The following is a 27,468-nucleotide window of genomic DNA, read 5'->3' as shown; positions in this document are numbered from 1 at the left end:
TTTCCAGTACAAGTTTACTGCTGATGCAGTTTGGCATCATCGATATCCCTAACCTGTGCATATCTCCAGCTGAGACAGGACGTGGTGGCATGCATGAGGCGAGACACGACGCTGGAGACAGCCCTCAACTCCAAGGCTTACAGACGCAGCAAGCGGCAGACGCTGAGAGAGGCCCGCATGACCGAGAAGCTAGAGAAACAGCAGAAGCTTGAGCAGGAGAAGAAGCGCAGACAAAAACATCAGGTGATCTATGCCACAGTGTTAGAAATAAAACGCAGAGAAGAGCTCTAAGTCATGAGAGATGTCCAGGTTTAGGAACAAAAAGTAGTAGTGCAGTATGTAGTATTGAACCAATGCAGCAACAGCACTGTTTCCAACATATGTTTTTTGAGTTGTATGAATTCGTGGCCTTTAAATGAAGCTGTCATAATAACCTAGTTTTTCATATAAAATACAACTGTAAATCTCTATGACTTTGAGCAGATATTTTAACAAAACGCAACTGAAACAGTCAAGATAAAGAAAAGAAAACATGAAAACAGACAGTAGTCCTTTGAGTGACAGTCAAAACAAAATGTAACAACTTCAGAAGCTGAGGGATTGCAACAGTCTCTGCATGGTGGAATGATTTTGTTTAAAGTGGAGGACATAACTGACAAAGAAAGTGGCGTCTGGCAACACGACACTTGATGATTTTTTTGTCTAGTGTGCAGTGTTGTCAAAATAGATGTTAGACTTCAACAACTTTTCTGTTTTTCAGGAATATCTCAACAGTATCCTTCAGCACGCTAAAGACTTCAAGGAGTATCACCGCTCAGTGTCTGGGAAAATGCAGAAACTCACCAGAGCTATCGCCACCTGGCACACCAACACGGAGAGGGAACAGAAGAAGGAGACTGAGAGAATTGAGAAGGAGAGGATGAGGAGACTGATGGTAAGAGCTGGAAAGTCTTAGTAATTCTCAGTCATTACTATGTTATTTTATTTATTTATTTATTTTGTGTACTTTTTGTTTCACATTAATTTATAACGGCAGGAGGTCAGGAAAAACATTTTGTCGCCAGCTTAATGACCATATACAGACATACTGATGGCAGTTTACGTACAGAGTAAAGATGCACACACAGCAAACTTACTGCAGACAAACACCGTAATGATGTATTTCAGTTCCAAAGCACTGTTAATGTCACATACTGCGGATTTAATGGTTTTCCTGAACAATACACTGCCCGCATAGGGACAACCCTATCCTACTTTTTTTCCCTAACACTCACATAGTGCATTGGATGATTGCTAGTATATTTTTTTTTCTCTCTTGTAGACTAAAATTTGTATTAATCAATGTGAAAAATTAATTAAAGTCAGTCTTGTGTGTAATGTGTAAGAGATAAATTTTAATGAATTTTACATGATAAAGCTAAAGTTTTGGTTCTTTCACAGTCAGAGTATATGATTCTAGATACCTGTCTGAGACTTTTTGCAATCTTGTACTCAGTAGAGACGATTAAGTCATGACTGTGACTAGGGGATATTACTTTATGTGAATGAGTGTCTGGCCAGTAACTGATATATTTAATAAGGCTAGCATTTGCACAAGCACTGGTACGATAATTTGATTGCTGCATTAGCACACCAGAGCTGTTCTGCTTTCATAAAGTGCAGACTTACTGGATTTGAATGAATATTATTAAGCTTTGGATTCAAGATATAAGAAGTACATTGTCATTTTGCAAATAGGATTGCAAATTCATCACCCCCAAATGGTGCATACTTTTAAATTATTACTATTTACACATATTTACAAAGAGAATAAGGCACACATGTCAGTAAATGAAAGTATTACAAATAAGTGTGTACACATTAGCAGCTGAAGCAAAAGTGCAATGAAGGTGCAGTATGACAGATAAAGAGTGAAATCAGTGGACTGACATGAAGTGAATATTTCATGTGCCTAGCTGATGGTAGCTCAAGATGTCTGGGCTCACACTGGCCACGGCTTTTGGGGGGAAAAAAGCTGTTTTTCCAGTCTATTTGTGTGTGTGCACATTGATCTGAAGCCCCTGTCTGGAGTGGATAATATTTTTTTTCTGTTGTTGTCCATAAGAGGCTCTTGTCCTCCTCCACCACTAACCTCCTGTCACTACCCCTCCAACTCAGGCGGAAGATGAGGAAGGTTACAGAAAACTCATTGACCAAAAGAAAGACAAGCGTCTGGCCTATTTGCTGCAGCAGACGGATGAATATGTGGCCAACCTCACCACCCTGGTTCACGAACACAAAGCTGCCCAGGCTGCCAAGGAGAAGAAGAAGAGGAAGAAGAAAAAGAAGGTAGGAAGAGACACGGTCAAGTGGTGGCTATTCACACGATGTTGCTCAGTGCTGCTGACAGTTGGTAGATTTGTATTGTACTAGTTTTTGAAAAGCGCAGTTTTGCTCCAAGGTTTTGACTTTATATTGCTTTTATTTTATATTTTTTTCCTATTGAAAAAAAAAAGACCATGAAAAGGGCAAAATTAGCAATGCTTAGTCCATCTCTCAATATGGCTTCTTTACTTTTTGTGTGACGCTCAACATCAAACTTGCTCTCTCCCAGAGAAGACAAAAAACTCTTGAAAGGGTCACAATTTTATATTATCAATTTTACTGGACCTTGATCAAGGCAGGTAATTACTTTTTTTGGTTAAAACACAGTATAATGAGGTTAAAGCTCATGCTCTGTGTTTCTGTCTTTATATAAATTCAGTCCAAACCTCCCTCGGAGTGCCGGTTTAACTGTGACATGAATCATGCCTCCTGATCACATTAATGTCACACTTCATTATTTTGTTTACTTCAAGCATCTTCCAGAATGACAATGTGGTTATTGTCAAGGATCACATTACCTCTCCGATTTAAAGCATTAAAACAGTCTCAAATTCAGCGACATGGTGGGCTGAGAGTACACGCTACACAGCATAATTTCACACCTTCTGTCAGAGAGGCAGAACTAATCAGTGAACTCATCTGGCGTCATCTGGCTGGAACAAACACCTGCAGACTCTCAGCTTTACGAGGGTCTGAGATCCCTGACACTGGTGTGAAGCCATTTCAAGAGGCTCTTTGTGTCACCACATACTGTGTCACCTCAGTCGAGCATTTGTGATGATGATCCTCAGAATAGCCCTTAAGGTGAAAAAAAACCCAAAGTAACCTAGATGACCCATGGTGATCCTTTTAGAGTGCACCTCCTTGCCGTGTAACAGAGTAATGGAGGAGGCTATGCCATTATAGAGCCACCATTACTGCGTGATTACATATTGCTGGGGTTGTCTGTACCTAAACATAAACTGCTGTTATATAGAATTTGTAATGACATGTCAACGTAATTGTTTCCTGTGTGTGATTTCTAGAGGGTGGATGGAGATGGCGAAGGCCCCAGTGCCATTGGACCTGACGGAGAGGTGAGCTGCAAAGTTTGTGTTTTATTTTCTTTTTGTTGTAGTTTTTTAAGAAAATGTTATTTATTTATCATATGCAAAACAATTTAAATTAGGCAATCATTGGCAATTAAATTCTTTGTTCTCAGAGTAATCCTCATACAGTATTTATTAAAACATTTGTTGTGGTGATCCAGACATAAGTTGCCAACTGAGACACATTGCTGTTCAAAACCTGCATCTGTCAGAATTCTCCAGCTGACTACTTGCATTCAGATTTCATTACTGGCTTGGTCACTTATGCTTGAAGTTCAAAAGGTCCCACGTATGGTGTTCATAGAGGGATCCCACAGTCATGGAGAACTTGGAAAAGTCATGGAATTTCACTATCACATTTTCCAGCCCTGGAAAGGTCATGTGATTGGTAGAGATCATTGACAGTTTTGGAAAATAGTTTTTGTGTTTGTAATGAATGCGTTGGAGTTATATTCCATAGATAACCCTCCACTTAATAGAACATAACAGCAAATTTATTTTCTGTAGCTGTCAATAATATGTATCAATGTGTGACTACATTTTGTTAATCACGTTTGTTTCTTCAATTTCTCCCTGCGTTTCTTCTCTCTCTTTATTTGTGCCATCTAGCTGAAATTCTATTTGAATAGAGTTTAAATTTGATATGTTTAAAAAAAATGCAGGGAGGTTTGGCAAATAAACATTATTACCATTATGGGTCCTAGAAAAGTCACAGAAAAGTTTTGAAGTTTTGTCCATGAAAATATGTGGGACTCCTGATTATGTCCACACTCTGTAGCATGCTGACTAGTGACGTTAGCAGGTTGTGTCCGTGCAGCTGGAGATATCACGATCAGCAGAATTATACACATCTCCTTTCATAGGGCAAAACGGTGGCTTTATGATGCTTTTTAGTGTGTACTGTTTTGGTTTACTCTCGCTCTTCTCATAGCGTTGTCAAACAGCAGAAAGACAAAGTTAGAGACTAGCTGGTGAACATTGTAGAGCATTTAGCAGCTATTTTCCTCAGGATTTGGTAGAAACCAAAACAGAGCTAGAAGAGTGAATGTTGGACTTGTGTTTATCTAGTGGACATACAGTAAAAACTCAAATAAATGATAATGTTGCTACTTGATCTTCAAATAAGCAACTGTTTGCTAACAAGTTTGCTTTATCAACCTAAAATGTCCTCAAATGGCCTAAAAGGCTATAATTTTTTGCTTAGGATGGTCTTTCAAATCTACATATCTACCTGATGTACAGATGCAGCTCAGGCTATAATTTTGTCCTTCGTTCTTTGAGGATATTTAACTTTAAAACAGAGCTTGTTTTAGAGATATTCACTGCTCTGCTGCTTTCACTGAGACGTGCATAATGGCTCTGACAGAAATGAAAAACATCAGATTAAACAGTAATTATCCTCTCAGAGGCAGACCGCAGCCAAGCTGACAGTACAACCAAAGCAAATCGCACCTCCTATAAATAATGCAGCAAAAAAACAAATTTAAATCTTCAGTGTTTGTTTTTTCCTCTCAGCTTCCCTCGGATTTTAATTCCCTCCTTTGTCTGCGGGTCAGAAATTGATGCGCTAAGGCCTTGATGGCCCATTTTGGAAGAAACACTCATTAATGTCCCCCCAGTTGTTTATCTTTTAAAAGGGGGCTGTGGAAGTCCCACAATGTTGGATTCTAATAAAGGGGTTTGATTATGAGTTTAGAACTGGGATTTATTATCCCTAAAGTATAATTTAAAACAATGAGTCAGCGAAGCAAAGACAGAACAGAGAGTTGTGTTGACCTGAATTCATATTCAGACAGAAATAAAACAGATAATTTCAGTTTTATCTTAATAATAATGTCATTTTTAGGCGAGGTCAGCTTTATATTGACTAGGAATTGGCAATGGCCTGCATTTTCATAGCGTCACACTATCATCATTACCAGAGATCATCAGGGGATGATTCAGTGGCCTCCGGCAGCAGAGGTGATAACTTCCTCTGTGATCATTAGGCTCAAAGAGCCTGTCCTCCTCTCCCCTTCTCTCAGTCTCTCTCTCTCTAATTACAAACAAGAAAAACTAGTTTTGCTGTTTAGATATACTCAGTAGAAAATAAAATAAATAATGTTTTTAAGTCAGCGCCTAATTAAGTATAGGCATTTACATACATTTGCATGTGAGCTTCAGAAGCAAAGATCAAATGAATAAAAAGACCTGGCACACAAAGATAGCGAGGCTAGCGGAATGCAGAGCAAAAATCTGGTGAACCGGCATATGAAAACTGGAGATGTGAAGTTTTGTCAGATGGCACACCACACTTGAAAGGATTAGAGGATGGAAATTTCGGGATTGCAAACATATGGCTGTAAATTTTCTGTGCTCGTTATCAAAAGGTCATCGTGCAGTCATGCAACTCCACTAAAAACACCTCCTATAAATACACAGCAGGGAGCAGGTTAAAGATTTTACTTTCAAAAACAATTTAGTCCCAATATTTACATCAATGTATGTGTTTTGGCCTTCTCATCATATGCAGCCACAGAAACAGCAAAAACTCTGCAGCTGATAAGAAAGATTTTTAACAAATGATGCAAATTTTCTTACTTATATTTTGAAAAATGGAGGGTTTTGTTCTGACAAATGTTTAAAAAAACAGAAACAACTGTGCAAATTTCTCCAACATGACTAATTGTTTATCTGCACACATGTCCCTCTGTGTGGTTGTGTTTGTTTTGCAGCCCATGGATGAGAGCAGCCAAATGAGCGAGCTGCCAGTCAAAGTGATTCAGACAGAGACTGGCAAAGTTTTACAGGGAACCGATGCTCCCAAATCCAGCCAGCTGGAGGCCTGGCTCGAGATGAACCCTGGGTGAGGAGGCACATAACTGCCTAGAGCTGCTGTCAACTTCTGACGTGCCTCTGAAATTTAAGTGATGATATTTTTGTCTTGTGTGAGTTTTTTTGTTCAGCCATAGTTGTTTTTTAGTTGTTTTAATGAATAACAAACTACTATTATTAATGGTAGGAACAAGAAAAGTCCTTTCCTTGAAGCATTTAACAGGGATCCCCTTTTTGTGCACAGTTGTTACACTCCATGCATCACAATAACATCAGAAACAAAACAACATATGTATCTTGAAGTTAATAAAGTACAAAAAGTACTGCATCCATTAAGTCTAATCAGATAAAGAAAACATGAATTCACCACCTCTGGAAGATGACTTTTTATTCCCCAGAGCTTTAATGAAGCTGCAAAGTCATGGTTAACCTGTGAATGATGTTAAGCAATGGCATCATTTAATTTTTTTGTGCACTCTGCAGTTTTGAATGCAAATCTTAATTTGTCAAACATAAACCAGGCAACATGGTAATGTTAGCACCAGATGTATCATTAGATTCAGCTACAAACTGCTGGAACCCTTTTTTAAATTTAAACTGGCCAATGTTGTTGAGCTGTTTTGTTGACAGTCATGAGACAAGGATCTCATCTGAAAGGTAACTCTTTGGAGAAGTAGTCCAAAGGTTTGCCACACATGGGGCATTTCAATTGATCATGTCATGTAATGCTCTGAATATGATTAACAGGGCTCTCTACAAAGGCTAGATAAATGCTTTCACTCACATTATATGCCTGTAACTGCAGCCAGAGGTGTATTTTCAGTCAATTTTCTTTTGTAAATGAGCACATGTTTTTGCAGGCATTCTGTAACCTTTAAAATATTTATAAGGAAGAAATTGTGAGTCTTTAAGATTTTAAAGGGTGGTTTGTTAAGTCTCCTTCCCTGCTTATTTTGGGAGCTGTTAAAAATTCTAAAAGGATTCAGTGTTTCGATGTGTGAAATATAGTAACTGAATCCTTTTTCGTTCTTTTGTTTCCCCACCTTTGAATACCAGGTATGAGGTCGCCCCACGGTCAGACAGCGAGGAGAGCGGCTCAGAGTTTGAGGAGGAGGTCAGTGACTTTCTCAATACTAAACTCCCACAGTGGAGGATTCAGATCAGCTTCTCTTCCTGCAATGCTTTAAATCATGTAAATGTTATTAAACTGGATTTCAGTCGCACTAAACACACATATCCCGATCCACCAGGGGGCTGTAGCTGTATGCACTCAAGTATTATCAGAGCTACTTGTGGTCTGTCTGTGCTGTTATTATTATATTAAGGATGCTCCCAGTCATGTGTAATCAACTGTGCCTCATAAGGAGGAAGAGGAAGGGGCCAAAGCAGAACCAGAGGAAAAGAAGATAATCGACGATGAAGACGCAGTTCAGCAGGCGGACACCAAGCACATTATCGAGTAATGTATTATATTTATTATACTTCCCACTATGTCAGATTGACTTTTGGTTTTTTGCTGCTGGAATTTCATCACTTAGAAACAAAGTTTGACTTCCAGTTCTTGGCACACTAGAATTTAAGCGTGCTTTTGTTGGACTAGGTTCTTTTTTAAATCAGGTTTTATTTTATAATAAAGACAAAGGAATAGTTTTTTTGTGGGGTTGTACGAGGTATTTATCCATAGTCAGTGTATTAACTGCAGTACATGCAGGGCTGTACGTCAGCTTTTTTTTGCACATAGCACTGGTGCTACAGAGATTGATAGTTTTATAGCACAGGCCAAAAACTCGTAGCATGAGTATTAGACATCTCTAAAATCTCTAAAAAAACACTGCATGTAGTGCAGTTAATGACACAGGTATGTAACTGGCAAAGGACATGGATGACGCATACAGGGCACGCAAAATCCAAATCTGAAGAAATGTTTTCAGACAATGTTTTTTTTTCTCTTTATTATTACATAAGTGGTGCAAATCCTAATAGTTTTTCATGTCAAGGGTGACAGAGATTAGTAGCGTGTCTGCCCTCTCAGGATGTTGTTTAGCTAAAAAGGCATTCCTGACACACAAACACAGGTGCTACAACAGTAGCTTTCTTTCATCTCACAGACATTATTATTTAACAGCATGTGCAACATGCAGTATATGTCCCACTGTACCGTCATGAGATGGTGGTCAGCATGCCTTCAATTTAGAAAAGCAAAGAGGAAGCAAAGTCATATACTGCTATGGACAGGGGAGCAGCAAATCAGTTTTTAGCCACCTAAAATGATCAATATCAGTTAAAGGGTACATTATAATTAGAATATTTACACTACTTTATTTTGCCGTCAGACAGCACACGAATGAAGTCGTCATCTATGATCTCTTTAAAGCCATAATTCTTTGACAAAATCAGCAATTTTACCTCACAGAACGCAGAAGCTGTTGGTCTACTGCTGCCTTTGTTTGTTTGTGTTATTGTATGATTTTGTTGTTTTAAAGGATTAGTGTGGAATCACCATCAATACAAAAACAACAAACTAACCTCATATAACCCTGCTTTAAAAAAGTTGAAAACAGGTTTTTGCCCTTCAACGGAAAATAAAGCATCTCTGTCAGGTTCTCCTAGCACGAGCCTCATATGTGTTTAAAATTTTGGACACTTCAATTAAAGAAAAAATAGAACATGAATACCTAAAGCTTTGTCCGACTTTGAACTGAATCTTGGCTTTTCCAGACGGGTTTTTAGCGTGGAGCTCTTACTGAACTCCAGCTGAACTCCCGGTGTCAGACCCCACTACGCCTCAAAACTGATCATTAAAATCAGTTCTAAACACACAGTTCAAATACTCTCCCTTTTTTATATCACACAATCAGGTCAGCAAAGCAGGACGTGGATGATGAGTACAGTGTTCCCACTGGACAAACCAGCTCCCAGTCCTACTATGGTGTGGCCCATGCTGTCATTGAAAGGGTGGAGAAGCAGTCGTCGCTGCTGGTCAACGGCACACTCAAACATTACCAGGTACACACACACACACACACACACACACACACACACACACACACACACACACACACAGACGCACACACACTTGTATTCCCTTTTCTTTCGCAGACAGCTTTTGCTATTTTTTACCAAACATTTGTTATTTCATGTTGTGACTGGTTTTAATCCACATTGTCTTTTTAAATGAGTTCCAAATGTAATGTTTATCACCTTTCTGCCACACAACCTTTTCACCGCAAGAAGCAAATCAATTTACATATTCATTTTCCCTTATCATTTCTTATTGTGTATTTTTCTGGGTTCGAATTTTCCCACAAACATGACTCATGAATGCGTTTTGGAGCCTTTTCTCAAATCTTGGATTCTGAATGTCCTGCAACTTATAACCAAAGATGAAGTGGCAGTTGCATGTTACAAATAACAGTCATTTATCAAAGAGACAAACAAAAACATTCAGCCCATTTGCCATTCATTAAATAGCAGTAATATTAAATACATATCTAATTTTAGGGGAGAGAAAACATATAGAACCACGGGTTCTTCAGTATTTTGTGCATCTTGCAACATTGTGCTATGATGTCAAACTGTGTTTGAGGGTTTTGAAAGTGTTTCTTTCATTAGTGAGCAAGATGTTTAAATTTGTTCGACCTTAGCAGAAAGAAATTTGTGAGCAGGAGAATCTTTTAGCTTGAGGTAGTAGAGCCTCCCAGCTGTGCTTGGACAGCTTGTCTTGGTCCTTGCTGCTGAATGGCCAAACCGCTCCACGACCAGATAGTCTGATTTGTCGTAGTTACCTTGGTGTGTTGAAAAATTTAGTTGCTGTTTTTGAACTTGCACATTATTTGTTGCTGTTTCAGTGAAGGATTTATTATGATGATGTGGTTTAATGAGGGTGTTCTATGTTAAACGGTCATTCACAAAAAGATGGTAACGAAAAGCTGTTCTGTGCTGCTAAAATGCACTCTGTCTGATCAGGGCCCTAAAGGGATTTTAGTCCCAATTTTGGTGTGGTGCTACGAACTCTCCACCATGACTCAGAAAGAAAGCACTGAACTGGAATACAAAAACAGTGACTTTTGCACCAAAAAACACTAAATCTTTGGACTTACTGTTTGTAGTCTAGCTTCAAAAATAAAACATCTATTTCTTGTGGCACTTATTTTAATCATGGCGGGCTGCCAGACATAAATGAACGCGTGGGAAACCCTGACAGTGACGGATAACTGTCAATATGTTCATATCTGCATTTGAGTGTATTGTTTTGTTTTTTTAAAAAAATGTGAATATATACTTTATTGTATTGTATTTTGTTCTTGATTAAGTTCTAAGAGCCCATTGTGAAATCTTTGAATGCCTTGTACAGTCTTTTAGAAGCTGGGGCCAATTAGGTTTTACTTATCAAAGTAGTTTCATATTAATTTAATTAATTGTGCAATCCTTTAACCTCTTCTCATGGTAAGTAGATTTGTACAAAAGTTGTCAAACATATCTACTGCAAAGCAGCTGAATGCGGAATCATCATGATCAAGTGTTAAGACCATTGTTTGCTCATAACAGTGCTACCACGTTGTTTTCCGGTGTGACACCATTATCTCGTTTTTCTTGTAGAGAGTGTGGATGGCAGTAAAAGATTTAGAAGAAGTTTATTACGAGAGATACGGAGCTGGCAGTTGGACACTGTTAACAGTTCTTTTCTCTGGATTGCAGTCAGAGCACTCCTCTGATTTATGATGTGCCAGGCTTTAAATGAGATATTGTAGCAGCTCCTTGGGGAAATTGAAGAGATGTCAGCTGTACAATAATTGGATCAATGGTCTGCTGTGCCCACAGCGGTCTGTGTAACAAATATAGGATGGTTTATTATTTCTTATTAATTTTACCCTCCACCAGCCTTTATTTTTGTGGAATTAGCTCTGCTGTCAGACAGTTCGTTAACCAACATACAGCTTGTAATTGGTTGGCGGTTCCCCCTCTTTGTAGGTTAGTGCCCTCGTGCTCTGTCTTTCTTCTCTGCACTCTCGTTAGCTGATTGTTTTCTGCAGGCTGCAGGCGAGCCACACAGCTGGTGATACAGTTGGTATTTTGGCACAATGCTCAAATCACTAAATATGAAAAGCTTTAAATGTATTTCTTTATGTAAGGGTTATTATAATGACATGAGGGTTTGCTTTTGTTGCTCTTTGTTGACAGAATAAAAGTTATTTGAAGATGTCACCTTTTCTAACAATAGACCAAACCATTAATTCCAGAAAATAATCAGCAGATTAATCCATAATAGAAATAGACATTAATTAGAGCTTTCTTTTCTAGCAATTTTCTAGCAACAGGAGAGATTAAACAAGAATGAGCAGGATGTGACATGCAATGTGTATGTTTTTAGTTTGCATATTAGCTGTCTGAGATGCCAGGAGAGCCTGAGATTTTTTCCCCCATTTAGTATTCACAACGTCATGCCTGCCCTTTAAAACAAAGAATAGTCAGCAATAGAATTTGTCATGCAACTTGTTATGTTCCTTGATAATTTTCTTGAACACCGCCGAAAGCGCTCTCTGTTTTTGAGTTTTCTTGTCCTTTATGTACTGAAGGGGAGAAGAAATTCTACAGGCAGAGTGAATGATATTTTCTCTGTAAGCATATTTGTAGACATACCGTTATTTCTCTGTGTTGTTTAGATCCAGGGGCTGGAGTGGATGGTGTCCCTTTACAACAACAATCTGAATGGCATCCTGGCTGATGAAATGGGCCTCGGAAAAACCATCCAAACCATCGCCCTAATCACCTACCTTATGGAGCACAAGAGGATCAACGGTCCCTTTCTCATCATTGTCCCTCTTTCGTAAGTGTCATCCATCACGGCTCTTATCCTGCGGTGCTGTGACACCCCAAAAGATTTCTAATGAGGGACCGATATAATTTTTAAGATTACTCCAGGAAATAATTTAAGATTGAAGTACTCCAACCTCATTAGTCTAAATCACAAGACAGAGCTGGAATGGAAGACAGGGGAGTCAAGAGTCCCAACACTGATTAAGATACGAATGCACCTGTTTGCTCAAATGAAATTAAAGTTGCAGGCGTTTACACTCGTCTGCCTGCAGGGAGTGTCGAATCACAAATGTCTCTTAAAAAAAGCCTTGAGTTACCACTCTGCTCAGATAGCGCTGGACGTACATGAATAACATGAAAATTCACCAACTCCCTTTATGCAAATTCACCAACTCCCTTTATGCATCCCATGATAGAAATTATTGAAGCTGTTATCAGGCATTACTGTTTCATAAGATTACCCTTCCACTGTTTTCCCCAGCAGCTTATTTTGGGGAAAATAAGTATTTTTTAAGATAAGAAACACTTAATCAAAATGTTGGGAAAGTTCCTCTAAGGTACCATTATCCCGAGGAGATGAGAGTCCTCATTCCTAAAGCCTCTTTCTCTCTGAGAAATCAAACAATTCCTCATATTGTGTAGCTTGTCTGTCTCTCACAGGCGCTTGCTTACTGGTCAGTACTACTTTGTCTGACTGTAAGCATTTGTGTGTGTCTGTATGTAGATTTGTTAGTTCTTGGCTGCTTATCAGGAGATTTGGTCCCCACTTAGTTTTTCCAGTAAACACATTTGAATACATGTTCAACTTGTTTCACCTTATCAGGAATTTTCCTCTGTGGAAGTAAAACCTGTTACATTAGCCATGAAAAAACTCAATTAAAGAAAAGTTTTGCTTTATTAACACTGCTATACGACATTAGCCGCTTTTACTCAAAGATCAGGCTAAAAGAACGCAACAACGTCCCCCCTTTAAATCACACCTCATCAACCAAACGACAACAGCATCATTTTGTTCCACTGTGTGATTATGCACTGCATCGCAGCATCCTGCAATCAAAAGAGGCATAATGGGCGTGACCTTTAACACATGAGCTCCTGTCTCTAGTGTGACATGCAAAACATGCATCGGCAGCTCTTTCTAAACAATAACAATGGCATAACATCTCAATCACAATCATTTATCTCATCTGTTACATGACAGCTGATCTCGTCCTCTGTTTGAAGGGTAAGGAATCTCCGAATCTCATTGTTTTACATTGCACAAAGTATTGCACAGGAATGAAAGTGCTTCTAGTTTGTGTTTCAGCGCAGAGTGCAGTGTGATGATGGCTCGATTTTCCCAAACTTTGTTGAAGTTTTCATGAGATTAAAATAACATGTCTGCAATCATTCATTTAAATGTCAAAATGTGTGATTTCCCCTAGCAGTTGTTCCCACCATTAATCCCGTCGAATTCAACAAACACAAACCCCTCTGACCTTCACTTAGTAAGCAGCAGGAGACCACCTCCCCAAGAGGGACCATGGTGCAGTTTCAACCCCACTCCCCAAAATAAAACCATGCAATTAGGTCAATGCTCCTGGGTTCTTTTTAGCTCCTTTAAACATCGCAGGTGTAAGCAGCTTTGCATTTGTGTGAAAAAATTGTGTTGTAATTCCCAATTTCACATTTCACACAATTAAAATTTTCTTTTTGTGATTATTTACAAGAGCGGGTGTTGAAAGGATTAGAATTAACAATGGGCTTTTTTGTTTTTGTTTTTCCCCCACAACACTCTTGTTTTTCATCATCACTGAGGGCGTGCACTGCTTTTTGTAGTAAAGCTAAACACAGCAGTGGCTTAATTTTAAGCTCAGGGCCACAGTGTTAAATGCCTCTTTTGATTTGCACAGTGAACTAATGTGGATGAAAGCCGTAAACTCACCCTTTTTCACTCGTAGTTGTGTGTTGGGAAGTTGAAGGTAATGAGCAGAGAGATTGATCTGCCTGGGGGGCCTAAATACAAACAAAACCAGTTTTGAAAAAAAGTCTCACATTGTGAGCTACAATCCATTCAACCCTTTGGGAAGATATCACACTCTGCCAAGGCAAGGGATTTTTTTCTTCTTCTGATGTTTATCTAGCAAGTTATGTCTCAGCCTTGTTGAGAGGCATTTCAGTGGATACTTTGCCTCTTAATGTGTGGTTCTTTTAGTTGTTCTTTATCAGTCTATCAAACTTTATTCTAATTTCATCCAAGTTAGAACAGTTCAAAGTGCTTCACAGATGACTGAAAGGCAGATAAAAAGAAGAAAGTAGATTGTAAAAACAACAAAAATAAGACAAAAACAAGTTAGCAATTTGAGAACACACACAATTTCAGTAAAACGGATTAAATTAAAAACTAAAAATTGACCACAATAAAATAGATTTAATAGCTTTTTAGATTTAATAAATATAAGTATAATAACAATAAAATAGTTAAATGAAAGCCAGATTAATGACTAAATAAATATGTAAAAAAAGATTAAACAAAGACAAGTAAAAGCAATAACAGGAATAAAAAAAGTACAACAATAAAAATAATGATAATAATAACAATAATAACTGGTCAAATAAAATTGATTTAAATTTTACTAACTCCGCAAGGAGTATATCTTTAAAATCTCTAAATTCAAACCATTTTCTTACATTTAATTTTTTTTTTTTCCAGGACTTTGTCTAACTGGGTCTATGAACTTGACAAGTGGGCACCCTCTGTGGTCAAAATTGCTTATAAGGTGAGTGTCTTTTTTTTAAAAAAAAAAATCTTTCTTTCCCCCTGATTTCTTTTGGCCAAATTACAACAGAAAGTTGTTTTTCTTCTTTGTGTCTCCCCCTCGAAGGGCACCCCCGTGTTGCGGCGTGGGCTGGTGCCTCAACTCCGCAGTGGGAAGTTCAACGTCTTGCTGACCACCTATGAGTACATCATCAAGGACAAGCACATACTGGCGAAGGTGAAGGAGATCAAATTTATGTCCTCTCTGTTTAATCCACCTCTATTACTTGCACTCTATTGCTGTTTTGTACACTTCATACACACACATACACACAGTGTCATATTTTAAAGAGACATACTCTTTTATTCACTCAAAAGTTTACAAAGTTTTAAGTGGCAGTATCAACAGGTTGTTGGTAAAGATCTATAAATGTGAGTCACAGCTGGCGCTGTAATATCTGAGACCCAGAGTGAGTTAACTTGGCACTGAAACTGCATGAGGAGCTTCATTATGGGTCTTTATCTTAGTTTTTGGTCCAGTAAGCAGAGAGTCTATGGATCTGATGGCTCTACCGGGGACATATAGAGCCACACAGCAGCATCATGACCCTCTAATCACCTGCAACTCCATTGAGAGTTTGTTAGACGAGTAGCAGGATCATTAGACTCACACAGGCTAACGTGACTCCATTGTGTAACTTCAAAACACGTGATCTTTTTTTATGTTCCATTTTTAAAATATGGCAGCAGCAGCACTCTGCGTGAGCTGCAATTGATTTATTGACTTTTCGGGGAGACCTGAGAACAGACCACTGCAGGAGTTGAACTGACTTGTAATAAATGAATGTGCAAACTTCAGAGTATGTCACAGAAAGAGCAAGTTTGATGTTTGTAATGCTGTTTTGATGATAGAGTGCTGCGTTAGCCACCTTACTTTCATGTGACTAGAAAGTTAAATTAGTTTTAATGCTGGAGTGTAATGAGCTGATAACTAGAGCCTCAGTTTTGTCAGCCAGATGACATCTTGGCTCATCCATACATCAGTGTCATATTTGATTTATTATTAGAGCAAACACAGATACAATAAGTACAGCTCAAACTTAAGGTCTTCTGACAGGGTCAAAAGTTTCAGTTGCTTTTTAAAGAACATGTTAAGAAGTCTGCATCTTTATAAAAGACTTTAATTTCTAATAAAGACCCAAAGCCCAGGTTGGATTTGATTATTATTCTATGTATATGGCATTTAGCTTAAAGGCTTCAGGCTTTATTATTGACTGCACGATAGTAAATTTGTACATACAATCAGTACAGAGGACAGGCCTACTTCAATCATTTATCTTTTAAGTCTTGTTTCCACCAAAAACTTTAGGTGTAGTGCATTTAGAACCGTCAGTAATCCCAACAGACATGTACCTAGACCCTGGATCATTCAGCGTTTCCACTGTAGACAGTACTCTTAAATGTAGGTGGAGTTGCTGTTACTCACCGCTCCATCCCGCTATTGCTGCACTTTTCACCAGTCCACAAAACGCAGTTGTACACTGACATTTTCTGAACAAAAAAGAGCAGGTTGGAGTGAGAGTCTCTCTCAATCGCATAGTTAAAAAGAGCAGGTTTTTGCATTGAGTCCTTGTCAGGCAAGAGCAGGGGTGTAATCTGGTCGGAACACACCATAACAATGCACCAATGTGTTTTGTTTTTTCTTCTCAAAGTGAGAAAATAGATTTTGCAGTTTACATAGTCCAGTAGAAATTCATAAACATGATTTTTTATGGTGAAAGATCCAATAATCACTAAAGCGCATGCTGTCCCAAAGAGACCGTAAAAACAAATGAAACGATCAAAGTTGCCATACTGACATTTAATGTGTGTTGATTTATTCACAACGTTGATTAATGCATTAAGTAACATGTAAGAAAACATGTCAACTCAAAAGCTGCTAGTAGCTGCCGGCAGTAACCTTTGAAAAACAGGTTGAGTTCTTTTTTTCCCCCTCAATCTATAACTGATTTGCTAGATGCAACAAAACATCCTTTCATTCTACGCTTATAGTTCATTCATATATGAAAAACTTGTGAAGAATGTTTACATGACCTTCAAAACCAGCTACAACGCAGCCCTGAGCAAGAGTGATGATTGTCTTTTGACCAAAAAACCTTTCGGTACCTGATCTGTGTGTGAGGTACCCCAACAGAGGTGTGACGAAAAATGGGGACACTAAGGAACAGGTCCATGGTATCATCCACAACTGCTGCTGTCAGACTGTAGAGCCAGCACTGCTCCCAGTAGACCACACACACACACACACACACACACACACACCGGAGTGGACTTAAAAACCTGTGCTATTTCAATATAACAGTGTGCAATTTGGTTATTATTTCCATGTGCAATTGCTGTTGAGTTCTGTCTTTTTATACTATTTATATTGTTCTTTTGCTTTATTTATCTTTCACATACCTGCTTTGATATCCCCTTGCTGCTGTAACAATGCAAATTTCCCCGTTGTGAGACTATAAAAGGATTATCTTATCTTAACTTTTCACATCGGAAACTAAAATTATTTTCTAATGTGTACAGGACTGAACTGAACCAGGCTACTTGATGGAAACAAAGCTTTTGGAAAAAAAAACAGATAAAGCAACATATTTCACTTCAGATGTGAAGCACTTCAAGGAGCTAACTTTGAGGTCACTTGTATGCTTGTAGCAATTTATCAGACTCTCCACTAGTGGGAGCTGTACATACATTGTGATCAAAGGTGTGAACTAAGGTGGCCTCTGATTAACTTGATCAGCTGTGAAGTTTAAAACATACCCAAAGTCACTATACAGAATTAGCAATTGTATAGCCCCATAGATAACTATATTTCTGAAGATTTTTGTGGCTTTTCAACAGTAACAATTTTCAACAGTAAAGCTTTGCCTTACAAGTAAGCAGCCAAAGTCATTTGGAATAAGAAAAATGTTTTATTAAAGAAGTTGTACATAATAATTTGCTCGTATCAGTTGAAAAACATTTATTTTAAGCATTTAAAATAAGCGAAGGAATAAGAAACTTCTCTTTTGTATGCAGTAGTGTTGTTTTCCCCGGTACTGAGAGTAAGAAATTCAACTTTGATTCTCTGCTGCCACTCTTTAGCTCCTCTGCAATCAAAACATAATTAAAATGCAAACTTAGACTTGTTTTTTTGTTTTGTTTTTTTCACTATTGCAAAAATATAGAAACGTGGATCTAAAAAGTCTTCTTCCTCTCACAGATTCGTTGGAAGTACATGATTGTGGACGAGGGTCACCGCATGAAGAACCACCACTGTAAGCTGACCCAGGTGTTGAACACCCACTATGTGGCTCCTCGCCGCCTCCTCCTCACCGGCACGCCACTGCAGAACAAGCTGCCCGAGCTGTGGGCGCTGCTCAACTTCCTCCTGCCCACCATCTTTAAGAGCTGCACCACCTTCGAGCAGTGGTTCAACGCGCCGTTCGCCATGACAGGAGAGAGGGTGCGTATGAGGAGAAACAGTCTGGACTATTAAATGTTACATTTTGTTGGATTATTGACAGTTTTAGGTTGGTTTGGGTCAGACAGATCAAATAGTTTTCAAAAGCATTTAATTAATTTTTTACATGTGGTATTAATCTTGAGTAGCAGAATCACAGTAACAACAAAGCATTCTGAGGCTATAAAGGCAGAGCGATGAATAGTTTTCCAAAAGGAGGTTATTTCATGAAATTAATTAGCAGAGAAGACCAAATCTATTATGTGTTTATCAAGACAAAACTAAACCTTGAGAGAACATCTGAATAAAAATGATTATCTGTCCCCAAAGCAGCTTGTGGATGTTAAAAATTATCTTCTGACTCCCTTGGAGTACAGAGAGAAATCTATACCATAAAAACTCGAAACCAGAGAACATATAGTATAAATGTATAACTTTTATGAATGTTTTTGAGATGATTTTACCATATACCTGGGCCCATTTCTTTTTTTTTTTTTTAGCTAAAGATTGATATGCTGTACATTTTCTGAAAGCTGATAAAAGCTGTCTTCAGATCTGCTCCCCTGAGGACTTCTCTCCCCTTCACAGTAATCGCACCTTTCGTTTCTGGGAATATATTAAAAGTTTAGTATAACTAGGGCTGCACCCGACTCAGAATTTACAAGTTTAATCAGATTTGGCTGTTCAATACCACTATTTGACGATTCTGGAGTTGTTTTTTTTTCATCTAAAGTTTTAAACTTTGAACGGGTGTTGAGTGTGACAGTAGCATACACTTCATATAGTTAAGAAGCTAACGGCACTAACGATGAGTCTCGAATGTGCAACCATCTTTTTTGTCTGGTCTCTGTGTGGGGTCGTCCCATCATTCAGTTCAAGCAGCAGTTCAAAGTGATTGGCTTGCTACACTTCTTTGTGTGTTAACACCTCCCACTATTAATGGTAGTAGTGGCTGCAGGACTGTGTCTTGCACCTCCTAAACATCATGTTCATTTTGTGTTTGAATAACACAAAAACAAAACAGGGACAATCATATAAGAACATTGCTTCGTATAGATACCATTTTTCAGGCTAGGCTCACCACTGACCACAGAAAGCACCATGCCACCTCAAAGAAATCTCAGGATGCAGACACTCTCACAAATTGCTGATGTGAATTATATCCCTTTATGTGTCACTATTTTAATATCAGGTTATTCTGCAGTCATTAGCAGGTCACAATCTTGTCAGTGTGGTGCTGAATCCTGCAGCCCTATATGCATAAATCAGCATTGTTTGATGTTTTATTGCAAATACTTTGACTTGTTTAGGTGGACCTGAATGAGGAGGAGACCATCCTGATTATCCGGCGTTTGCATAAGGTGCTCCGCCCCTTCCTGCTACGCAGACTGAAGAAAGAGGTGGAGTCTCAGCTGCCAGAGAAGGTGAGCTCAGACAATTCTACTTTGATTTGATTATATTTGTAGAAACCCTGCACTACACTCAACTGTTTTGATTAAATCAGTATATTCCAAGTACATATTAGCAAAAATAAAACAGCTATTAGTAGGAACATATTTTCTATATGAAGCATAAGGAGCCACGCTCTTACCAAAAATATTTTCCATTACGTGGTCAGTAACTTCTGCGGAGTGTTTTCATAATAGCATAGGTCATTACCTTGTTTATTTAATGGTCAAGTACAGCTGATCCAAATAAAAGCGTTTTCATTTTTAGGTTGCCTCGCTTTAAATGAAAATTGCAGTCGCACAGTCTTTGACATCCTTGAAATGAACACTACTTTACTACATCAGCCGTTATTAAAGGCTGTAGGCTTGTAACTGCTGAAGCGAGCAATTTTCTCCCTGAAGGTATTAATTAAGAACAGTGTCAGAGTTGTGTAGAAGCAAGAAAATAATGTGCATGCATTCCTTCCTCGTGAGGATCTAGTATTCTCTGTGGCCGGGGTACAAATTCATTTAACAGGGCAGCACAATGGCCTTTTTATGAACTCAGGTTAGACTCCAGCTGCAGTCTTATTTGTAAGGAATGAACTTAGATGCATTGTTAAGGTAAGTAGAGATGTCCCAATAAGATCTCAAAAGATCAGCATTGGCCAAAAGTATATTTTTTGGGCTGATAATAATGGAGGCAGGATATTTTACAGTTTAACGATAAAAAATGCTATCAGTGCCCTGAAATAGTACTGGGGATTTAATCATTCTAAATGACTTTAAGCATCTTTTTCTGCATCATTCTGTTAAAAACAAACTTTTCATACGTGCATATCAGACAACATATAAGCCGAGACAGATATATCTGTGATAGGCCAATACCTGCAGATAAAATCGGCTGACCGATATTTCGGTCGGGCTCTAGTATCTGGGTCAATCAAGGCATTTCTCAAAAGAGTTGGGACTGTTTGTCCTGAGTTATATTGACCCCACTTTGATCATTTGTCTTAGGTTAGCTGTCACACTGTCCAACACTCTGTCTGTCTCTCCTTCACTCCTCACCCCGCCTACAGCGAAACACCACATGCCGTAAATGACTACAAAATGCAGTATGAGACTTCTTATTTATGTTATTTTTAATTTAAAATATTTAGCAAGGTGGCTTTTTTGATATCTATAGGCAGTGCGTTCCAGGACTTCCAGAACGCTGCATCCCCAATTTTCTTCTGGCTGTTTTTGGGAACCTCCAGTAAAGCAGCTGCAGATGATCGCAGTGTTTGTGATGGCAAGAGGTTTAGCAGTGTAACTCGGTTCTATCACATTTAGGGCTTTGTATGTAAGGAGAGGGACCTTAAATTAAATTCTAAATGTTAGAGGAAGCCAGTGCAGAGCAGCTAAAACTGGACTAATGCGCTCTCTCCTTTTGGTTCTGATTGATTGATTTAATGAAATTATGAGCAATACCCACAACCCACCACTGAAATTCCAGCCCTAGGCATCAATCTGAAAGCTGTGGACAGTTTCATGCACATTAATCTTCATTTTCAAACCAAACAAATCCAAGTATAAAGTATAAAACATCACCTTGTACGGTTTACTCAGATTCTTTGTGATATCTGTTTTTTTAATATAGCACAGCTTAAGGTTGAGGTTGATTTGCATATGAAAATATACTTTACAGTGAATTCAGTTTAATCTTCAGCACCATGGACAGCCAACATTAATAAGGTCTTAACAGCGTGCACTTGTTCTTGAGTGCTATTTTGGGAAACATGATCGTAGAAAATGTCTTAAGTCTTAATGCATGGACTGAACTTCACCTTGAGAGATTGTACTTTGTATGCAAATTATGGCTAGATTGTCGCAGACAAGATACCTGTACTGTAGTGTGCCCTTTCTCCTCTTCTCTTGCTCTATATTTCCTCTCTTACTGTTTTTTTCCCCCTCGTGGTATCAAGATCAAGTGTACTCACACACACACACAAACAGCCTTTCCGCTGAATGGGCTGTCTCACTTACCCATTGTCTTTATTGTCATTCACAAAGGTGGAGTACGTGGTGAAATGTGACATGTCTGCCATACAGAAGGTTCTGTACCGCCACATGCAGAAAGGCATCCTCCTCACTGACGGCTCAGAGAAAGATAAGAAGGTAAACACACTGAGACCCCTGTGAATTCACTGCATGCCTCATCTTTGTTGTATCACAGCGTGACACACTGACAGACTGAGCCGTATAGCTCAGAGCTCAGTGATGTCCACAGTTTCCTGCTGTTTCACATCAGAGGATCCCGACAATTATGTTTGTATAATTGAAGCTACAGTTGCTCTGTGCTTCTGTCAAAGATAAAGAGGACGTTGTAGGTTTTATTCAACTTCTGAAGCTACATCGATGCTTTTTGAAGTCTTTTTTCTCAACCACAGTGGGACGCACCCTGCCCAGGTTTTGTGAGAAACTGGAACACACAACTTAAGATCTGATATGTTCAGACAAACGCTCAAATCGTTAATATGTTACTGAAAACAGTTTGTGACAAAACTACATTTTTCTGAGGTTTTTGGTGCTGATAAAAACACTTCAAGCAGCTAAATTTTCTATTTTTTATAATGATTTGTCAAATGACAACATAAAAGCAATGTGACAATGTGATAGGTGTCACAGGTGATGAATCGCCTCCTGAATCTGCACTTCACTTTCAGTTCATTATTTAGCTGTACCCTCCACAACTTTACTGCTTTGGTTCACTCCCTGCTCTCATAGTGTCTTTTTTCACTTGAAGACAAAACTTAATAAACAAAAACTGGTCTAGTCCAGTGTTGTCTTTTTGAGTCCATTTTTCCCATTTTCTTTCTAGTTTTGCCTCTTGTAGTCTCAGAATGTATGACAATTTTCCTGTTGAGAAGATTTTTTCCAGTTATTAGTCATTGGTCCTTTGTTGTTGGTATTTTCTTACACCAGTTACTAGTGATAGCTTTCTTGCTTTCTACTAGCAGTATTTTGATCAAATATCTATCCCTGGCAACGTTTTCATAAGAGAATTTACATAGATGAAGCACCGAACAACTTTTAGGGACCTCATAACGTAGTATTTGCTTAAGCTCCTTGCACACGATTTTCATACAATTATTTTCATCTCAGTGTCATTTTCAGCTGCAGCAGGCAGCTTTTAAAAGAGAAATATCTCTAATAACTCATTGTACACGTTCACGGGAGAAGAAGAAGTGTTTAGCAGTGAGACTTTTTTTTTCTTTCTTAGGAGTTGATAGAGGCCCAAAATAGAGCTAAAAGGGAGTAAATATTGGACTTAAATTCATCAGGTGGACACAACTCCAAATTAATGATTATATTGCTCCGTAACTGCTGGATATGCAAATAAGCAACTGTTTGCTAACATGTTCACCGAAACAACTTAAAAAATATGTCAATGTCGTGTTCACAAGTTGTTTCTGCTGTGGCCAAAAAAAACATTTTTTGCAGTTTTAAACTCACATAACGAATATTTGATAATGATTAATAAAGCACCTTTCAAAACAAAGGTACAACATGCTGAACAATAAAAACACATTTTTTAAAAACAGAGAGAGAACAAAATGAACCAAGAGCTAAGCACTTGCACATAATGGGGTAAGATGTCAAAACCACCAGTTCTTTAAAAGTGGGTTTTAAAAAATTATCCCCTCAGGCAAGTCATTCCGAGTCCAGCAGAAGATTATTATGTTTTTGATGTGTCGTTACATTTTTTTTTGTCCATGTTCTAATTTTCTGCAGGGTAAAGGAGGAGCAAAGACCCTGATGAACACCATCATGCAGCTGAAGAAGATCTGCAACCATCCCTACATGTTCCAGCACATCGAGGTGAGCGCTGCCAACACCAACATCACTGACACTGGCTGTTAATAGTGTGTGAATACTGACACTGGTTTCCAGTTGTGCCTGTCTGTGTCATTTACCCACTGTAGCTCTAAGCAAATGCATACTTGTTTCTTTCAATAGAGTAGGTTTTATTTTCAGTGGGTTGTTTTTTTCTATTATTAAATCAAAATGTCTTTTATTTAACATTTTGTGCATGCAGTAATGTCTGGGATGGTGTCTCATTGTTTATGTTCTTGGATTGAATTAAGGCCATTATACAAGAATATGTTTCCTAGATCAGCTGTTAAAACTCTTTTTATGTGGTTAACTGTTATCTTAAGATTTAATTGAAGAAGAAACTGTGAGTCTTTTTGAACAAGTTCCTGACCTTTCATTTTTAATGTAACTGAGCGTTTCTTTGGAGTCTATCCCCAGGATAGCCAAATTAAATATAGGCGTTAGTTTGATATTCTCTTTTTATTTAAACCAATGAATGCTCTCCTTTTCAGGAATCTTTTGCCGAGCACTTGGGCTTTCCTAACGGCTTCATCAGTGGGTAAGATGGACAAAAAACAAAACAAAAAACACCTAATTTTGCTGTATTTCTTTCAACCAATTCAAGACAGTGTTGGAAGTAACAGATATCAGATTGATTGACTCTTATTACAGAAACAGTAGAAAAAGGTCACAGTTACATTTAACCAAGCAGTAAACTATGATGTTTATGGGCAGTTCCATCCATGCTGCTGTGACAACAGAGCGTCAGGAAATAATGTGCCAATTTAGACCCTTAACCACTGTCTTTAATAATCAATATGAGAGTAATGATGACTTGTGTTGCATGTTTTGCCTCATTACCTTCGACCAGGCTTGATCTGTATCGAGCCTCTGGGAAGTTTGAGCTCCTGGATCGAATCCTGCCGAAGCTGCAGGCCACCAATCACAGAGTCCTGCTGTTCTGCCAAATGACCACTCTCATGACAATCATGGAGGACTACTTCAGCTATCGTAACTTTCAGTATTTACGTCTTGACGGTGAGTTCACACGTCTCCTTATATTTAAACATTTTATTATCATCAAAATTAAAAGTGATGACATCTTAAATAATGTGTATGACTTAAATGATTTTATTAATAGTGATGTCCTGAGCTGTTTTGGGACAATATATTTAATCAGCTAAAATAAAGTCTGATCCTTCTCTTACTGCACTCTACTGAGTTTTGTCCTCCTCGCTCAGCTGTTGTCGGGTTAAACAGCTTATTACCTTACCTTTTATTGTAGTTCCAACAACTCCAACAGAGTCGTACCTCGTCGCTCGTGAGGATCTTGTTATGACAACTTCAAGTGATGCCTTGAACTTGATTAATTTCATATCAATAATTTAACCCTTTGAAACCAAAGCAAATTGGCTTGATTTTTGTCAAAAAGAATTTATGAGTCACAAGTAACAAGAAATTTTACCCAACATTTAGCAAAAAGGCAAAGACAAAAGGTTAAAAAAAGAAAAAAAAAGGCGAAATATTAAAAATATAAATATAGAGATAAAAAGGGAAATAATAATAACAATAAGAAGAAGAAGAAGAGGAAGAATGCTTAGAAATATATGTGCATTATTTACGGACCTTAATCGCATCACAGTTAACGCATTAATGCTGACGGCCTGACTTTTTTCCCAGTTTATCTTTGTAACAAGACACATGATCACGATCTGAGATAAAGTCAGATTTTGTGCTCTTGTAATCCTTTTATCCCCTTACGTGTTTGGTGTATTAAAAAAGATCAATTCCCCATTTCTAATTTAAATTGATTAAAAGAATAATAATCTGTCACAGTGAGGTTACAGATTAGGCTCATCACATAGGCTCAGCATGATACCAGCACTCAGCATCTCAAACAAAAGACAATCCTATTAGAGGAGATGTTATGTATTCATTTTTGGGTCCTTTGGTCACAGAATAAAACAGAGGTTGATGGATGGTGCATTTTTAAGGGTTGATATAATAACTAAATGTCCTACTGCAGAAGAATGATCGCCCAAACAGATAAATCGGTGTTCCTCTAAAGTAAAATGTGCAAAGTGATTTCTCACTCCACTCTTCCTCGACTGCCGTGTGTGAGTGACAGACGAGACGGATGTCTTTTCTCCAGCAGTGAAAACAGTCCAGTCTCACACCACCTTGCAGTAACTCACAGTTTAGTGTGTTATGCATGTTTTTGGCAGTAATTCAGGATTTTGAAAGAGGCTTACAAAACGCTGAAGGGCACACAGTCTGATGAACATGTTCATGGATATTAACATATCTAGTATTTTGGTGTATAACCAAAGACAGAAATGATTGAAAGCACTATTTTCATAAATCAGCTCTTACATCTTCCACTCTGCGCTTTCAGAGAGCAACTACATAAATGGACGTTTCTCAGATATGCAACAGATGGGCTCTTTAGTAAGCATAATTTAGAAGCATAATGTCATACATAAACTGCTTGCCGGGTGGTCTTTTTACAGTTTGAACCCTGGTTAATAGAGTGGCTACATGCCCTTTTCAGACACCTCTGAAACAGTTTAATTGGTCAGAAATGAGGCACAATGTACGTGTGACATTTTGACTTCCAGTACACTGTAGATGAGAAACACACAAGAGGAGTTCAGCCTTTTCAAAGATAACTTGACAGACGTTTCATTTCAAAATGATCGTACTTTGGTTTTCTCAGGAACCACCAAATCCGAGGACCGAGCAGCACTGCTGAAGAAATTTAACGAGGAAGGATCTCAGTACTTCATCTTCCTGCTCAGTACCAGAGCTGGCGGCCTCGGCCTCAACCTGCAGGCTGCAGACACTGTCGTCATCTTTGACAGTGACTGGAACCCACACCAGGTACCTCCACCAGTTGATTATGATAACTGCAGAGAGAGTGTTTGTGCTCAGGTTTTGCAGTTTTGTTAGATGCGAACAAAAGTAGATTTAAGGGGATATTTAAGGATATTTTATGTTCCCTTTTTTATGTTGAGGCGGCTGAAATGATCTCATGTTTCTCTTATTTCTGCTGACTCCAGGACCTTCAGGCTCAGGACCGGGCTCACCGCATCGGTCAGCAGAACGAAGTGCGTGTGCTTCGTCTCTGCACCGTCAACAGTGTGGAGGAGAAAATCTTGGCAGCTGCCAAATACAAACTCAACGTGGATCAGAAGGTCATCCAGGCGGGCATGTTCGACCAGAAGTCGTCGAGTCACGAGCGCCGTGCCTTCCTCCAGGCCATTTTAGAAACCGAGGAGCAGAATGAGGTATGTTGTGAGTTTGTAACTTGTATTTAACCCTTTGAAACCTGGATTGACACCACTTTTTTTTGTGCTGCGTTCAGATGCTCATCACAAGTGTTTAAACCTCTGTGTGCAATTTTATTTAATTTCTTTAAAAAAACCCAGTAGACTCTGAAAACTATTAAAAAAAAAATAAATAAATAAAAAAAAACCTAGACTTCACATATAATTATTGTGATTATAGATTTACATTTACAAATAAGAATTTTTTTTTGGGGGGGGGGTAGCACTTTTTTCAAATCATTTCCTTGTTTGTTCTTTTTTACTCTCCTTTTTTGTGGTAACTTTCTTGCACTCTCTACCAGTTTCTTGCAAACTTTTGGGTCGTTTCCTCATTCCCTTTTGCCTGTGTTTTAAAAGAAATCAAGCCAATTTGTTCCAGTTTCAAAGGGTTAATTTTAGAAGCTTTCTTATTTGTCTTGAAAGTAAGACTAAGTAAAGTTATGCCTGATCAGATATTTTTCTATAATGACTGTAGGAGATTCTAATTGGATTTTCCTTTCTAGTTAAATTATAAGTGTTGCTTTTGATTGAATTATTGCAG

At 38.4% G+C, this 27,468-nt stretch overlaps 1 protein-coding gene across 1 annotated transcript in view; it reads left to right on the top strand.

The window, feature by feature from the left end:
- Positions 1–27,468, top strand: part of smarca2 (SWI/SNF related BAF chromatin remodeling complex subunit ATPase 2) — a 58,497-nt gene that overhangs the window by 9,710 nt on the left and 21,319 nt on the right. Inside the window, exons 8-26 of the mRNA XM_042489023.2 lie at positions 70–243; positions 761–934; positions 2,158–2,328; positions 3,390–3,440; positions 6,167–6,297; positions 7,323–7,380; positions 7,631–7,725; positions 9,125–9,272; positions 11,930–12,093; positions 14,776–14,842; positions 14,948–15,058; positions 18,080–18,322; positions 19,630–19,743; positions 21,799–21,903; positions 23,521–23,607; positions 24,114–24,160; positions 24,473–24,639; positions 26,318–26,481; positions 26,661–26,888. Of these exons, the coding sequence (XP_042344957.1) occupies positions 70–243; positions 761–934; positions 2,158–2,328; positions 3,390–3,440; positions 6,167–6,297; positions 7,323–7,380; positions 7,631–7,725; positions 9,125–9,272; positions 11,930–12,093; positions 14,776–14,842; positions 14,948–15,058; positions 18,080–18,322; positions 19,630–19,743; positions 21,799–21,903; positions 23,521–23,607; positions 24,114–24,160; positions 24,473–24,639; positions 26,318–26,481; positions 26,661–26,888 (2,499 nt within the window). The remainder of the gene's footprint in view (positions 1–69; positions 244–760; positions 935–2,157; positions 2,329–3,389; positions 3,441–6,166; positions 6,298–7,322; positions 7,381–7,630; positions 7,726–9,124; positions 9,273–11,929; positions 12,094–14,775; positions 14,843–14,947; positions 15,059–18,079; positions 18,323–19,629; positions 19,744–21,798; positions 21,904–23,520; positions 23,608–24,113; positions 24,161–24,472; positions 24,640–26,317; positions 26,482–26,660; positions 26,889–27,468) is intronic.

This window comes from Plectropomus leopardus, chromosome 4 (genome assembly GCF_026936395.1).
Source record: "Plectropomus leopardus strain MGB_pleo_1.0 chromosome 4, ASM2693639v1, whole genome shotgun sequence".
NCBI lineage: Eukaryota > Metazoa > Chordata > Actinopteri > Perciformes > Serranidae > Plectropomus > Plectropomus leopardus.
This window is presented reverse-complemented; position numbering and strand designations above follow the sequence as displayed.